Source organism: Macrotis lagotis, chromosome 1, assembly GCF_037893015.1.
Source record: "Macrotis lagotis isolate mMagLag1 chromosome 1, bilby.v1.9.chrom.fasta, whole genome shotgun sequence".
NCBI classification, from domain to species: domain Eukaryota; kingdom Metazoa; phylum Chordata; class Mammalia; order Peramelemorphia; family Peramelidae; genus Macrotis; species Macrotis lagotis.
In genome coordinates this window covers 286743622-286760031 of record NC_133658.1, presented here as the reverse complement: position 1 = coordinate 286760031, position 16410 = coordinate 286743622, and the positions used below count along the sequence as shown (strand labels likewise).

The window sequence follows — 16410 nt, the reverse complement described above, 5'->3', positions numbered from 1 at the left end:
AATGCTGTGAACCGAGCCTGAGCTGGGGTGTGGAGAGCCCAGCTTTTTCCATTGATTTGTCCTATGCCCTCTAAAATGTTCTATTTTAACTTTTCATTTAATGGAAGATGGGCAACCAATCTATGGAAATTTGTATGAAAGATCAAGTTCTGGACTTTTCTCCTTTGTGAATCAGGGAACTTTGCTCTCCCAGAGTCACAGCATAGAAAATTAACTTCAAGGTGGGAAAAAGATTGCCCTGGAGCTTTACTTGATAATGGTGGAGGTGGTAGTAGATGTAAAAGAGGGGGTTGACTCTATTATGTAAGAACATTTGAGAGAACTAGATTGAACCCTGATCCCAGCCAATTATCTTGAAAGTTTATTAATCATGAGACAGCTGGACAAGTGAATGTGGATGGTTTGGGACAACTTAATTCCACTACAACACAATCCCCCTCGAAATAACATATGAAGTATATCATCTTCATTTACAAAGGACTTTAGAAGTGGACTATTTGAGTAGCAGGAGGGGTTTTCATTTTATTTCTCCTCTATAAAGAGGTTGTGGACTGCGCAGCTCCCATACTCTTTTTTTTTTCCCCCCTCCCCTCTGAGGAAAAGGCAGTGTGAGGTCAGGTGGGGAAAAACTCAGAGCTAGGTCACCACTTTCCACCCACCTGGCATTTGATTTCAATTATAAGTTCATAGGACCTGTTTGGAGATGGGGTCTTGAACATGTTCTGTCTCTGATAAATGTGCCAGACAATATCCTTTGACCAGTTAATTGATGAGTAGGGCCCTTGCCTTCCCAGTCTCCAGAAACCATATTTCCTTACAGAGGTATATATACCAGTCAGTAACAAGGATTTACATGTTATTGCAGGGCTTCCTGGATCCCCAAATAAAAATTCATTATTTTAATTGCTCCTTATGATCACTCTGCTGACAGGGTAGGAGTTATGATGTCCACTGAATAATCAGATAATGGATGGGGTGAGAGAAAGGTTAGTGGCAGAGTCACAGGAGCTGGTTCTTCTTGCTCCTTGTCCAGTGCTCTCTTAGATCTTGATTCTTTGTTCCCAATTGATTAATAAGAAATAGCTCCTTGTCTCTGGCATTCTCATTGGACAATGCTTGCTTGCTCGGCCCATAGAATCTTCTTTAGTCTGGTGGGCAATGTGGATTCTAGAAGTTTTTGGGTGGAGATGGAGGACCATATTCAAATCTACTCTCTATGTATCAGGTGGCTGAGACCAGAATTCTCTGGAGACTTAGAGCTAGGAACCACTTCTTGGTCAGAATGTACAGTTCTTCCCAATTCCATCCAGTATGTCAACTCCTGATCCCTGCCTCTAGGACCCTCCCCAGTCTCCCAAAGCCTGATCTCTCCTATCTCAGGAATGACCTTCTCCCTGTTCTGAAGAACGATTCAATTTGTTCCAAGGACCGGCGCCTCGTTTCTGGCACACAGCAACCCGTGAAGATCAGATTCACCAGGCAGACGGCAGCAAAGAAGTAAAATGGTACTTGAAGGCCAACAGCTTTCTGCAGAAGATAGGGAACAGAAAAAGGGAATGAATGAGAACAGCCCAGTCAGTATCGTTTTTTGTTGGATGGAGAATCAGATGTTCCACCCTCCTGCCACAGGAAACAGCTGAGTCTTGAAACTACGTGGCATTGTTGCTTAATAAGCAACCTCAGGGATGTTTTCATTACATCCTTGCCCTATTCAGAAACCATCCCTCCAAGGACAAGAGCCTTCAAGGCCACCTTATCTCATACTACTAGGACCCTCTGCACCAGTGAAATGGTTCACAAAATGTCCCATGGGCTTTCACTCTACATTTAATAAACCTTTTTATGTACCCACTGTATGCTAGGCTTTCTCAGCCTTCTGACTTTGCTCATGATGCTGCTTCCCCTGTGTAGAATGTAAACTTCCCTCTAGACCTTTGACATCTTACGTCTTTAAGACAACTTACATTTTATGTCTCCCAAGAACACTCAGACTCTCCCAGCCTACAAGTGACTCCTTCATTCTCAACCAGCGACAGTGTTAAGGAGGGCCGAGCTAGATTTATTTGATATTTGGGTTGAGGTGAGTAAATTGCTTTCAGTTCCTGTCATGTCTTGGCACCAGCAGAGAGAGCTCAGGAGTGACCTTTGTCCTGCATTCCAAATAGCTTCCCTCCTTAGACTTGCACTTTTGCCACGTCACATTTTGCCTTTTATTCACTGCTATCTTTTCTTTCTGTTATGATACTATAAACTCCAAAGAGCAGCCTGGTCTCCAGCACCCAGCATAGTGCATTATGTATATCTAACATTTAACATGTGCTATTTGAACCAATAAACTAATGAAGGAAGGAATGAAGTATTACATGTCCTGCCCAGAGATAGGGAGCAGCAGGAGGCTGGAGCCATTGATATCTAGAACTGGATGGGGTCAGTTTGCAGGAGTTCCCAGCCTTCCTCGATCCTTGCTTCTTATCCTTATTCCCTGTAAGTGGGCTTGGTGGAATGGGACTCACCACCACCAGTGGGAAAGCCTTGGTGAGCCCGAAGGCTGTGAGCCAGCTGACCAGAACACAGAGCCCCGAGGCCACCCCTCGGGCCTTCAGTGGGAGGATCTCCGACATGAGAAGCCAGGTGATAGGGCCCCAGCCCATGGCATAGCCTATGGAAAGAGAGCAAGAGAGACCCAAGGTGGGTAGCAAATGCTGAGAATGGTTCTGTGAAAAAAGAGCTCAGCTTTCCAAGGGAGTGACTGCCCCTTACTGTCTAACCCCTTCCAAACCCGATGCAGGAAGTTTGGCTCTATCATGATATTGTTAGTCATTTCAATTGTGTCCAACTCTTTGTGACCCTCTTTTCTTGGTAAAGATACTGGAGTACTTTTGTCATTTCCTTTCTACTGCTCTTTTTACAGAAGAGGAAACAAGGTTAAACAGGTAAGTGACTTGCCCAGGGTGACATAGCTAGGAAAGTTTGAGGCCAGATTTGAACTTGGTCTTCCTGACTCTAGACCCAGCATTTTATCCACTGTTCTTAGTACTGGATTATTGTGGGATCAACTGTCCACTCTATATCCCTAACACCAGCTACTCTTGGGGTTTCTTAATACCTTAGGGCTCTTTGACAATACCAGTCTAGAGGGAGCCCTGATCAGATTGGCCCCTTTCCCCATACACACAGTTGTACATGCACCCCAGACCAGGCCCCCAACACAAACATCCCCTCAGATTCACATAGGCTCAACCCACCATTCCACATAGACCATAGACCATTTCTGTTTTCACACATTATAGATATACACCAACCGTCGCTTGGGTATGCACAAAATAGAGCATGTCACAATCCCAGTTACTTGTTTGGGTTCCAGGCAATGACCCAGGCTCTCCAGGGTTATCCTGATTAACTTCTCTCACCCTATCAACCCTCCTCATTCCTGTCCATACCCTGGGTGCATGTGTGGGGGGGGTAGAGGCTCAAGCAGCACATACCCATGATGAAGAGCATGGTGGCAAAGAGGGGCACCAGCATAAGGTAGTTCCCTGAACCTGACTTCTCAAGGGCCGAGTTGGTCAGCTCCATGGTGGTGTTGGGGGCTGGAAGCTGGGGATTCATTTGGTTATAGAGCCCCAGAGCCAGGTTTGCCACAAACATAATGAATGCTGTGAACCGAGAAGACAAGGAGGTTTCATAGTCAGGGAATGGGGGATGCTGTCATCTCTGGGCAGTGGGGCAGGAGCCATACCTGAGACAAAGAGAAGAATCTTCCGACCTGCTCTATCCATGGTGATAGCTGCGATTAGGACAGAGACGAGCCTCATAGCCCCCACGATGGCTGCATCCTCCTCCGGGGGCTGGGACACATGAGGTGGGGGATATCAGTGCTCACAAGTCTGGCTTCCCAAGGTAGGAGCAGGGCTGGGACTTCCCAGGATTTGGGGAATACTATCACCCTGCCTTTGGCTTTCATTGTCTCATGATGAGGTGAGGAAATGAAGGGGTTGAGGAGGAGAAACTATCACAGGGTTTAGTGCCATCTCTACCTTCAATGGAATGAGTGACTCAGGGATGAAGTCTGGGCATTCCAGGAACCCCGGAAAAATTATGAAGAGAACTTATGCCAGACTTTTCCTGACCCCCCCTCCTTAGCAAACATCCATTCCAGGTCCCATTTCCCCAGAACTCTTTGCTAGATGGTCAGTTCAATCCATGCTGTACTCTCACAGGGGCTTTCCTGAAAACAGTGAATTAACCCAAAGGAACCACTTTAATGGAGGGATTTCAGGCAGCCACTGCAAGTAGTAGACAAGGAACAGTGAGGCACATGGTGTCTTCTTCGAGCATCCCCCCACCCCCAATCTTCTAGAAATAGGGAGTGTGGTGCTCTCCTTATAGGAAGGCAGATGCTGACAGGTCTCTGGGCAGGTAACATGGGGAGGATCATGTATTTTCTCACCAGCAGGACAGCAGTGTTGTGGAAGATAGACTGCAGGTATACCAGGAGGGGGGTGACACCTGTTAGCTGTTGCAGGAATCTCATCAGAACGGCGATGGTGATGGGCTTGTATATGAAAGGGTCCCGTAACTCAGTCCATGACAGTCGACTGCTCTGGAGACATGGGCATGGGTACAGCCTTTGGGGGTTTCCTCCCCCAATAGCAGCCACACACTTGGGGTATCCCAGAGTGTCTGTGCCCCATCTTTGTCCTTTTCTTCCCTCCCCTTCCTCCCCCTACCCAAAAGAAATATGAGTTACAGCATTGGTCTTCCTTAAGGAGGCTGAAGAAGAGGTACCTGAAATATTACTTGAGGTGCAAATTTAAGGTAGCCCACTGAAAGAAGGTCTTTATAGAGTAGCTCTGTCTGGGCCACCTAGAGGCTTCCACTGAGGCAGGGGTCCTACCTCTTCTGGCCTAGGGATTCTTAACTTTGCTGTGTTTTGGACCCTTTCATCAGTCTGGTGAAAACTCTGGAATCTTTCTCAGAAGCTTTTGTTGTGTTGTTGTTTTGCAAGGCAATGGGGTTAAGTGGCTTGCCCAAGGCCGCACAGCTAGGTAATTATTAACTGTCTGAGTTCAGATTTGAACACAGGTCCTCTTGACTCACTCCAGGGCCAGTGCTCTATCCACTGTGTCTTCAGAATAGTTTTTTAAATGAATGGAATATATATATATATATATATATATATATATATATATATATATATATAAAACAAGGGAAATAAATTATATTGAAATATAGTCATCAAAAATTTTAAAAAGTACACAGACTCCAAGTGAGGAGCTCTGGACCAAGTTTTTAACATGTGACCCTCCCATTGGTGCATAGTTTCATTTGGTAATGTCTACCTCCCTTACCTGTCTCTGGACACTGATTTTGATTTGCTGGAATTCCCTTTGGAAGTCTGTGTCTCTACCTCGGAGCCAGGCCAGTGCATTTAGGGCTTCCTCCTCCTTGCCCTGGGAGAGGAGGAAGCGAGGGGAGTTGGGCATAAAACACAGAAGTATCATCATGATAAATACAGGCACCTCTCCAGCCACTGCCAGCCAGCGCCAGGGCATCTTCAAGCCTGGGGAATGAAGGGGAGAGAGGGCAGAAGAAAGTCAGAGGAGATTCTGGACCAAGGGAGGAGAGGAAGGCATGCTAGTCATGAGGGATTGCCTCTCTCCACACCTCCCTGGGCCTCCAGGACCACCGGATTGGGGATCTAAGACAGTATCTTCCCCATCCATCCATCACTGACCACTTGGGTCCACAGTGCCCTCTCCCCCTGTGGTGCTTGCAGCTTGTTCTTCTCAGATGGCACTTGTTATCCACTGTCTATATCAAATCTCAACCTTTTTTTTTGGTCCCCATACCCTTGGCTTTCATTATAATTCCCCCCCCCCATTTAATGTGAAAGTAAATAAATTCTACTAATTTCAACAGAATAATATAGCTATTGACCAAAAATTCCCATGCCATGAGGAGTAATAATAGCTGATATTTCTATAATACCTTAAAAGTTTACATATATATTCTCTCCTTTTAATCCTCACAACTCTATGAGAAATATTCTGTTATTATGAGGAAGCTGAGACTTAAGGGATATTAAGTGATTTGCCCAAACCTACACAGTTAATAAATTTCTGAGGCAGAACTCGAACTCAGGTCTTCCTTGAAGGAATTGAAGGGATTGAGTGAACTGCACTGATTCCATTTTGTGACTTAATTCTGGAGCTAGCTCAGTTCCATTTCTATTCAGTTATGAAGCTAGTCCAAATTCTGTTTTGTGAGAAAAGTTTATTCAATTGTGGGAATTGGGAGGAAACTTTATTAGATTTTTTGAACCTAGCTCTGGGTGATTGGGAAACTGAGCTACCTTTTCTTGCTGCTTAGAGACCCTCAACCAAAGACCTCAGTTGTGCTGACCAGAAAGCCAGTCAGTTCCAAAGTTGTACATCTCAAGCAACCTATATGTCTTATCTGAAAAAGGGCCCTGTGCTGATCACTCAGTTATTATTTCCATGTTCCTTTGATTGTGAGCACCTCCTTTTCTGATGTCCTCCCAACTTGAAAAATCCCTAATCTTTTATCCAATTAGAAATCAAATTACCCAATGTTATATTGTCTCCTTTTTTTAATTAATTGGCCTCATGTGATTAATTATTTTTAATGTATGAAACTCAATCTCCCCTGTTTTGGGGGTCAAGTACCTAAGTTGAGCAGGTCTGGTTCCAGTTATTAAGCATTAATTGCTTAATAAATCAAAACACTCAGGTGGGGGTAGCTAGGTGACTCAATGGATGGGGCACCAGTCTTGGAGTCAGGAGGATCTGAGATCAAATCCAGCTTCAGACATTTGAGATTTACTAGCTGTGGTTACTGTAGGACCCTCGACAAGTCACTTAACTCCTGCAATAAGTAAATAAATAAATAAATAAATTGATAGACTCTGAAGATCTTCCTCAGTCTCTTCTTTTTCTTGTCACATCCTGACTCCAAATTCAGTTGCCTTTGGGGATGCAATTTAACCCTAGGATGGGAACTCTGGGTCTAATCTGCATTGCTTGTTATTTTTATATGTTTCCTGTCAACTCAATTAAATTGTAAGCTCCCTGAGAGCAGCAAGTTGGTTCTATTGAGTTAGAGAACCCTCCTCAGGGAATAACTGACAGTGATCTGGGGCCTTTGAACATAGTATGTGTCAGACAGATGTTTGTTTGTTGACTGATAATCCCTGCTTCCACCCTACCTCCCCCATCAGAAAAAAGATACTCACCCAGAGCATAGAGCAAGAGGGACCCAAAGACAGCCATGATCTGGGGTGTAGCCCCCAGAGTTCCCCGAACTCCAGGGTGGGAGATCTCAGACACATAAACCTGTAAGACAAATCATACTGTAAGGGAAAGAAAGATGAGTTGGGACATTTGGGGTCTAGCCATGGACCCGCCACTCATTGGTTATTACAGTATCTCCAGTCAAAATTGCTTCCTTCATCTGGACCTTTCTTTCCTCTTCTGTAAAGGAGGGGAGTTGGTCTTTGGTTTCTCCAATCCCTTTCAACTGTAAGAGTCTCTAATGCTGTTTCTAAGTTCATAGCTGGCCCAGGCCTCAAGTGAGAGAAGTACTTCATTTTCAACTTGAGAGAGACCCAGCTCCCAGTGAGTACTGGGTTGGGGGTCTCAGTCTGTGAGAGCCAAGAGATTGGACGCTTCATCCCAAGGCTCAAACCAGATAGGATTGTAGATTTAGAACTAAAGGGCCTTTGAGGTCATTGCATAAAATCTCTTCATTTGACAGATGAGGAAACTGAGATCCAGAGAGGTTGGGGGACTTACCAGGCTCATACAGCTAGTGTTGGACTCTAAATCCAGGGATCAATCCATAATACCACCCCACATTCCAAATAAATGCTTTTTGAATTGAATTGACTTGACCTCACTCTCTGGGACTATGGATAACTCATCACCTCTGAGCCTCAGTTTTTCCTACTTGGAGAGTGGGACCTGTTTCAGACTTTTCAGGAGCCACCCCCATGGCAAAAAGCTGCAAATACTAAGAAAGACACCTGCTTAGCAGCTCCTTTGGACTTCCTGGACAGCTGTGCTTATTCTCTTAATACTGCTTCCTTCTTTGACCTTTGCTTTACTCCTTTCAGGGTCTCTTTATCAGCTGTCACAATGTGCTGAATACCAGATAAAGTAAAATGTCTTCAGAGGAAGCAAACAGAACAGTTATAGTCATGGAGAGTGATCAGAGTAAATGAAGGGAAGGGGTATGAAAAGAGGGAACACCTTTCTTTGCTTCCTCCTCTTGCTCAATGTGGACTTTCTTTGATTAAGCAATACCCTTGAGATCAGAAGCAACTTTTGGTTGAAAACTGGTCAAATGAGGATATTGGATATGGCCATGAGGACAGAGAGCAGAGTCTTTCAGAATCAACTCCTCCAGCCTGGGGGTCACATATGAAACATCCTTGTGAGAAATCTGTAGAATCCTAGGATGTTAGAGCTGGGAAGCACTCTGGAGATCCATCATTTATTCTGACCCTTTGTAGATGAGAGAGCAAATGCCTGGAGTGGGAGAGCCATATTTTGAAACTACATCATTTGAATCCAATTTTAATGCTTTAATTCAACTCACTCATTTTATGAATGGAGAAACTGAGGCCCAGAAAGGAAAAGCTTATTCAAAATCATGCAGCAGGTTAATGGAAAAATAGAGCTACCATTTTACTTCTGTTAATATCTATGAATTGGAAAATTTCTGTTAAAACTTATCAGTAATTTGCTTTGATAACAAAGGGGAAGATAAAATCTCAATTCATTTAGGCTGATTAGTCTTCCCCCAATGTCCCTGGGACATGTCCTTTCTAGGACGCAAGGATAGCTCAAGGAATTGTCCTTACTGGGATACAGGCTGCTGTGAGACCTCCTGCGAAGCCAGTCAGAAGTCTTCCCAGCAAGAGCATCCATAGCTTCTGAGCTCCAGCCATGAGGGCATAGCCAATAACTGAAGGCACGGCAGAGAACATGATGCTGAGTTTCCTGCCCAGGAGATCGTTGAGGACCATGGCGCTGAGGCCACCAGCAGCTGCTCCCAAGGTGAATATAGACTGTGAAGAAAGGGGACCCCATGGACTGATCCTATCCAGACCTGGCTTACTTGAGTAGGGACCCTCTCCTTCCCATCACTGGGTGGAGTACCCCACCCACCCAAATATGCTAGGCAATATACCTGAAGAGCCCCTTGGCAAGTTCAAATTTGGAATCCCCCAAGCCTAGAATGTCACTTTATGGGTGCCTCCTGTTTGTTTGGGGTGGGGGTGAGGAAGGGGTGTCTGCTCTGTCTTGGGCTCCAATCTTGGGGGGAAAGGGGAAATAGAATAAATTTAAATCATGACCTTGCATAGTACTAGCAACTTACAGGAATTCAGATCACTTGCATTTCTTACTTTCATTTCTTTGCAGAATTTTCCCAAAAGATATGTTGGGGCAGGAGGGGTGGAATGCAAAGAGATTCTGGAAAACCCACAGAAGTTAGGGAATAAAAAGAAAAGTCCTAGGGGCTTCTCCAGGAGAAATAAGTATGGAAGGGTAAAAGGTAGCCCTTCCTGGGCTCCTCAGTCAACCCCAGGCTATGGGCTAGGAACAAAAAGAGATTTTTTTTCCCAAGACATCCTGAACCCAGGGGATCCTTACCCCAAACCAGGATGACTCTGAGTCGTTCATTCGTAAATCTGGGTTGGGGGATCTCTCAAGTGCTGGGATGACTGGGGAAGTGTAGACCATAGCATAGCCAAAACTGAAATTTCCCAACACTGCTGCAAAAGTAGCCAGGAAGAGTCGCTTATTCTTCAGAGTTCTAGGGAAGGAAGAAAGGGGAGAAAGGAAACAAGACAGGGCTACCTGTAAGACCTCACATCTCTGCTTCCAGTTCTCCTCACCCACACCAATTATCTCTTCCACATCTCAGACCACACATGAAGTTCAAGTATGACATAGAATATTATAGCCTGAATGGATCCCCTCATTTATAAATGGAAAAATGGAGCCTAGAGAAGTCAACGACTTGGACAAAGTCACATAGCTTAAGTTCTTTCACCAATAGTTTAAAAGAGACCTTAGTAAGTTGGAATGTGTCCAAAGGAAGGAAGGTGATCAAAGTGATACTGTTTTTTGGAATAATGATTTGTGTAAAGACTGAGTGAAGAAATTGAGGATGTTTAGTCTTGAGAAGAGAAGGCTTGGTGGGAAGGCTGATAGACACTGCTTACAACTCTCTGAAAGGCTGTCATATGGAAGAGGAAGCAGAAAATATTTATTTGGACAGATGTAGGGTCACTGTCTGGATGTGCTGGAACCAACTTATACTGCCTCATGAGAACTGATTATTAAAATTTTAGTGTGAACATTTTCACCTTGGAAACTGGCAAGTGACATTATTATTTTTTATTGTCGACTTAAGAAAGTGATGGAGAAAAATATTAGTGATATAGATTAAACTTTAAAAGTACGTTACAAATACTTTAATTTTTTTATTTACTTAAGGCAATGGGATTAAGTGACTTGCCCAAGCTCACACAGCTAGGCAATTATTAAGTGTCTGAGGTCAGATTTGAACCCAGGTCCTCCTGACTCCAGGGCTTCTATCCATTGTGCCACCCAGCTGCCCCTACATATATTTAAAAAAATTTTTTTTTGGAGAGCTGGTTGTATGCACACTCCTTGATTGAGGAACAGAGAAACAGATTTCAATGTGCAATATAAAGGAGCACTTTTTACAATTTATTCTTGTTCAGTCATTTCCAGTCTTAATATAAGCCAACCCAAATAAAGCCCAGTTGTATAAATAAACATTAATTATTGTTGTTGATTTGTGTCTGAATCTTTGTGACCCCAAATGGGATTTTCTAGGCAAAGATACTGAAATGGTTTGCCATTTTCTTCTCTAGTTCATTCTACAGGTGAAGAAACTGAATCCAATGGGGTTAAACTGCCCAAGGTCACATAGGTAATAAATGTCTGCATCAGGATTTGAACTCTGGTCTTCCTGATTCCATTTCACCCCTTTCTACACAATTAAATAACAATGAACAATTTAACAATTCTTTCAGCCCCAGTCACTGAGTCTGTGCTTTAGTGAGGTCACATCATGGGCTCTGGGTTTCCCCATAGGACAGCAAGCTTCCTGTTCTTAAATGAGAGCAAGTGAATGGTTCCATGCAGTACACCCCTAATATTTGATAAGCAGATTCATATACATGTCATTTTGATGGTTGTTTGAAAGCAAGGCATCATTTCCAGATACAATAGGTAATAGATTTTTCTGTTTGCCCTGTCTCACTAGAGAGTGCCCGAACCACCTACAGATAGGAAGCATCAGGCCTTCCTAGGTTTGACCCAGAGTTGCCAACCCCTGCAAGCCAGTCAGCAGTTTGGACATTGCCAAATTATAGAGGGGCCCTGGAACATCCAGGCTAAGTAGTCAATCCTAGCCTTTTGGGATTTAGATTTCCCTAAGGTGAAGAGAGGAGTCATGAATCTTTATCCTAAAGAGAAAAGAGAAGCACCTCAACTCCCTCACTCTCCCCGGAACCCCTCTCACTTCCCATCTCTTACCTGATATAATTTTGTTCTTGCTGCTGATCTGGTCTTTCCGGGAAAGTCTCATAATCTGGTGTCTCACTTCCTAGAAGGGGTTGCTCCATAGTGATGGGGTCCAGGAGTCACCTGCCAGATCCCTGTCAGTGCCTTTGATGCTGAAGGTTTCTGAGATACCAAGGCCTTTTGAGTGAGCCAGAGGACCTCAGAAGGCAGGTTCTAGTAGGAGTAAATCTCTGTCCTGGGAGACTGGGGGAAGGGAGAACTCCTGTCTTTAAACAGCCCCCAAAAGAGGAAGTGGGCAGGGTTTAGGGTGTAGTGAACCGTTCCTTTGGAGGAAAGAAAAACCGGAGGAAAAAAAATCATTCTTCGCTGGCCACACCCAGACCCCTGAGCATGCTAAGTCCCCTAGCTGGATTCAGGGTGACTGGGTTCCTGGGATGGACCAAAGCTTCTCCATCCGTTTTAGCCCCTCCCCTCTCTCCTTCTCTCTGGACCGGCCAAATCTGACTGTGATTGGCTGCCTAGGAAAACTGTGCTGCTCAGTCAGCACCAATGAGGAGGAACAGAACCTGTTCTGATGTTCCTTGTCAGGGCCAGCTGGTTAGGTGGAGTTGGTGAGAGTTTCCCAATTTAGGAATGTATCTAAGACCTCCTCTCATTTGTCATACTATCCCTTCCTCCATTCTCTGTCTATCTGTCTGTCTCTGTCTTTCTTATACACACACACACACACACACACACACACACACACACACACTTCCTTTTTCTATTTCACATAGATGCAGTCTCTGTGTGAGATGAAAGGATATTAGTCTACTTCATCTTACCCTGCTCTCACTTTACAGATGGTGAGACTAACCCCCAAGAAAGGAATGATTTAGTCAGGTTCATCTAGTGAATTCATGGCAGACCTAGTATTAGGGTATTAGAGATAGGGTCCTGACTGAACAGGAAAGAAGGTTCTTTCCATCATACTTCACTACTTACATGCTGCACTTTGTACAGATCATACCACTTTCCTGCTCAAAATTCTTCCATGGCTCCCTTTTACCTCCCAAACTCCTGTCTGTCATGAGGTATGCCCAGGTTTTAAGGTCTTTTTAATCTAAGGATGCCATACCATACTGTGGTAGTCTTCTCTCACCTTATTCTCCTACATCTCTACACATGACTCTCTGCTCTTCAAACATACTCTGTTCCCTTCCTCTGTGTCAGGGTCTTACCCAGACATCAGAAAAAATCACCACTTTTCCTCTGATGACTTTGTACCCATGTCTTAAAACCCAATTCAAGTGTCACCTCCTGGATGAAGCCATTCCTAATTTTTGAACCAGTGACAGTCCTCCAATCTCTGACTTGACTTGTTTTATAACTCTCTTATACACTTATCATATAATATTGTTTATTAAAGCTAGTTCTAGTTGTGGCATATCCCTTATTAGACTGTAAATTTCCTGAGAACAGGTCTTATCTTTCAGCTCCAGATCTAGGTTCCTATCATTTTATGATTGACATTTTTAATTACTCTAGCATCCAGAATGGTATTTTGGGCTTGGTTAGCATTAATTGTTATTGCATACACCCATACTTCATTCAGTATTTATTAAATGCTTAGTATGGGTACCATGCTAAGTGCTATATTATGAGTCAATCTTGAGTCACTGAAGGGATAATCTACCAAGAACCGATGGTTCCAGGTCTCTGAAGCAGTCATCTTTGACTCCAGAGTACGAATAAGGACCCCTGGGTCACATTGAAGCCCTTAGATGCTGCTCAATTTATACCTCAGAAATCAGAAACTGCTATAAATCAGGATTTAATTTATTATTTTCTTGATTGCCTAGACTTCAAAGTGATGGAGAAAAAGTTAATAGTGCAGATTAAATTTAAAAGTGTATTAGCCTTGAAGTCAGGAGTACCTGAGTTCAAATCCAGCCTCAGACACGTAATAATTACCTAGCTGTGTGACCTTGGGCAAGTCACTTAACCCCATTGCCTTGCAAAAACCAAAAAAAAGTGTATCAGTGCCGTTTAGAGAGCTGTTTGTTAATCATTTACCAGCATATCCCTGTCCTCTTCCCAAATTTTCCTCCCCAGCCCTAGAATCTGGTTAACCTGACAGCTATCTTCACTATTAGATAAGTGAATTTGAATAGACCATTCCCCTGAACTCTTTCCCCAAAGATTCAGATGAGGAAGGAGGAAAAAGGGCTAAAGATGGACAACTGGAAACTGATCAAAGCCATGAGTCTGGGGGCTGAAAGTTGGACAAGATTCCCAGGATTAAACAGTTTGTATAGAGACCTTAGTTTTATTGTTCTTCCTGGATGAGAAAAGAGGTATAAATTGGGCAGCATCTAAGGGCTTGAATGGGACCCAGGGGTCCTTATTCGTACTCTGGAGTCAAAGGTGACTGCTTCAGAGACCCAACACTAATAATTCAGGTGAGTTTGTTGTTCTCAATAAGCTAGCACTTAATTGTAGAAATTGCAGTATTCCAGAATTGGAAAGGACAGAGCATCAAACATAATGGCCAAACAGAAAGAAACCGCAAAGCATAGACTATTAGAAGAGGAATCCTAGAGTGTTAGAGCTGGAAGGGGCCTCAGGACACAAAAATGTTAGCCCTGGAAAGAGACCTCAGAACAGAGAATTTCAGAGATAGATGATGCCTGAGAACAGAATTTCAGAGCTGGAAGATGCCTCAGAACAGAGAATGGCAGAACTGGAAGAGACTTTAGGCAACATCTAATCCAATGACATTGGGACATGGGTACCACGAAGGGAAGTCTGGAAGGGGAGGGGAGATCATAGTTGTGTTCACTGAGTTGGGCACACTGAGGGGAATGTGGGAGAGAGGAAAGGGCTCTTCTGCCCCAAATCACTGAATAGAGGTGGTGCAGGCAGGATGTTTTGAGCTGGTTTGATGTAGCTAAGTCTCAGGTCTTTTGTGCTTACATATACTGCCCAGCAGTAGGCCAGAATCCTGATTTAATTGCTTCTAGTTTTGTTCGCTATTTCTTCTCTCAGGCTAGCCTTGGAGTCCATTGAGGACAGGGATTTGGATTTCCACCTCTCTGTGTTCTACCTAGGTTGATTACATCTATGAACACACATAGCCAGCCCTTGTTGAATGAGCTATGGAGAGGCAGCGGACTCTACTGGAAGGAACAAGGGGTGAGTTAGGAGGATTGTGGTTCCAGTCACAACTAGAATCTAGCAAAGAAATAATTTCTAGTCTTAGATCAACAATAAACTTATTGAGATACCTTTAGCAAAGCTCTTCTCCTCTATGGTCCTCTGTTTCCTGATTTTTTTAGGAGGAGGTTTGTAAGGCAAAGGGATTAAGTGACTTGTCCAAGGTCACACAGCTAGGTAATTATTAAGTGTTTGAGGCCAGCTTTGAAGTCAGGTCCTCCTGACTCCAGGGCCGGTGCTCTATCCACTGTGCCACCTAGCCTCCCCGTTTCCTGATTTTTAAAATGCTTGATTTGGAATACATATTATCTATATTGTTTTCAACTCTACCATTCTTTTCTAAGATCCCTTTAAAATCTGAAATTCTCTGTTCTAAGGCCCTTTCCAGCTCTAACCCTTTGATTCTCTGTTCTAAGCCCTTTTTAAATTTAAAAATTTGTTTGCTTTTCCAACTACATACTACAATTGTTTCCATCAATCTCTTGTTTTTTGTAAGGTTTTGATTTTTACATTTCCCCTCCTTCTCTTTCCTCCCCCCCTTCTCCTGATAGAACGCAATCTAATGTAGGTTCTACATGTGTAACTTTGCTAAACATAGATCCATATCAATCACGTTGTGAAAGAAGAATCAAATCAAAATGGAAGAAAAAAATTGGAGAGAAAAAAAGACATAATACATAAGACAACTTTTAAAAATTGAAGATATTAAGCTTTGGTCTGCATTTAAACTTCACAGTTCTTTCTCTGGATATGATGTTATTTCCCTTCACAAATCTTTTAGAATTGTCTTTGATTATTGCACTGCTGAATTGAACAAGGCCATCATAGTTGATCATCACCCCATCTTGTGGTTGATGTGTAAAATGTTCTTCTAGTTTGGATTGCTCATTTCACTCAGCATCAGCTCATGTAAGTCTTTCCAGGCTCTAAGGCCCTTTCCAATTCTGTATGAGTCAAGTGATTTTGGCCAAATTACTTGACTTCTCTGGCCTTCAATTTCTTTACCTATAATCTTTGCTCTGCCTCTCTAGACTTCTATTGAAATCTTCTTCTGATATTTAGGTGGGGAGGTGATCTGAGATTCCTGATGGTTATGCCCAGTGGTATAAACATTAGCCAACCCTCTAAAAACTAGTTTTCTTGGATTGAGAGATTGATGGTGAGTTAATTTATTTCTTTATTTTAAACTAGACCTGTAACTTCATTTATGTAGAAAGTTCCTGGTGAGGAAATACAAATGGATATTTTCTCTGAAATTTATCCTCTTAAGTGTCTGGGTCATGAAGAAGTGACCTGTCCAAGGTATAAGTCTCTTTCCCAAGGATCAGCATATCTATGTTTACAGACTGATGACTTTTCTGGGTCTAATAGTTCTTTTTTTTTTTTTTTAAAAGGGTTTTGCAAGGCAAATGGGGTTAAGTGGCTTGCCCAAGGCCACACAGCTAGGTAATTATTAAGTGTCTGTGGCTGGATTTGAACTCAGGTACTCCTGACTCCAGGGCTGGTGCTCTATCCACTGCACCACCTAGCCACCCTCTGGCCATAATAGTTCTTGAAGACCACCAGGGTGGTATTATGGAATGAGTATTAGATTTGGAATTGAGGGGACATGGATTCATATTTTGGCTTT

At 43.3% G+C, this 16410-nt stretch overlaps 1 protein-coding gene across 1 annotated transcript; it reads right to left on the bottom strand.

The window, feature by feature from the left end:
* Positions 1–218: 218 nt before the first annotated feature.
* Positions 219–12041, bottom strand: SLC2A6 (solute carrier family 2 member 6). Its single transcript, XM_074210773.1, has 10 exons — positions 11598–12041; positions 9678–9840; positions 8885–9091; positions 7256–7355; positions 5352–5563; positions 4451–4603; positions 3740–3848; positions 3486–3656; positions 2514–2659; positions 219–1527 (listed from the first exon to the last, which is right to left on the bottom strand). Exons 1-10 carry the CDS (start codon positions 11684–11686, stop codon positions 1372–1374), a joined length of 1506 nt encoding a protein of 501 aa, XP_074066874.1. The 5' UTR covers positions 11687–12041; the 3' UTR covers positions 219–1371.
* Between the last annotated feature and the right edge of the window lie 4369 nt (positions 12042–16410).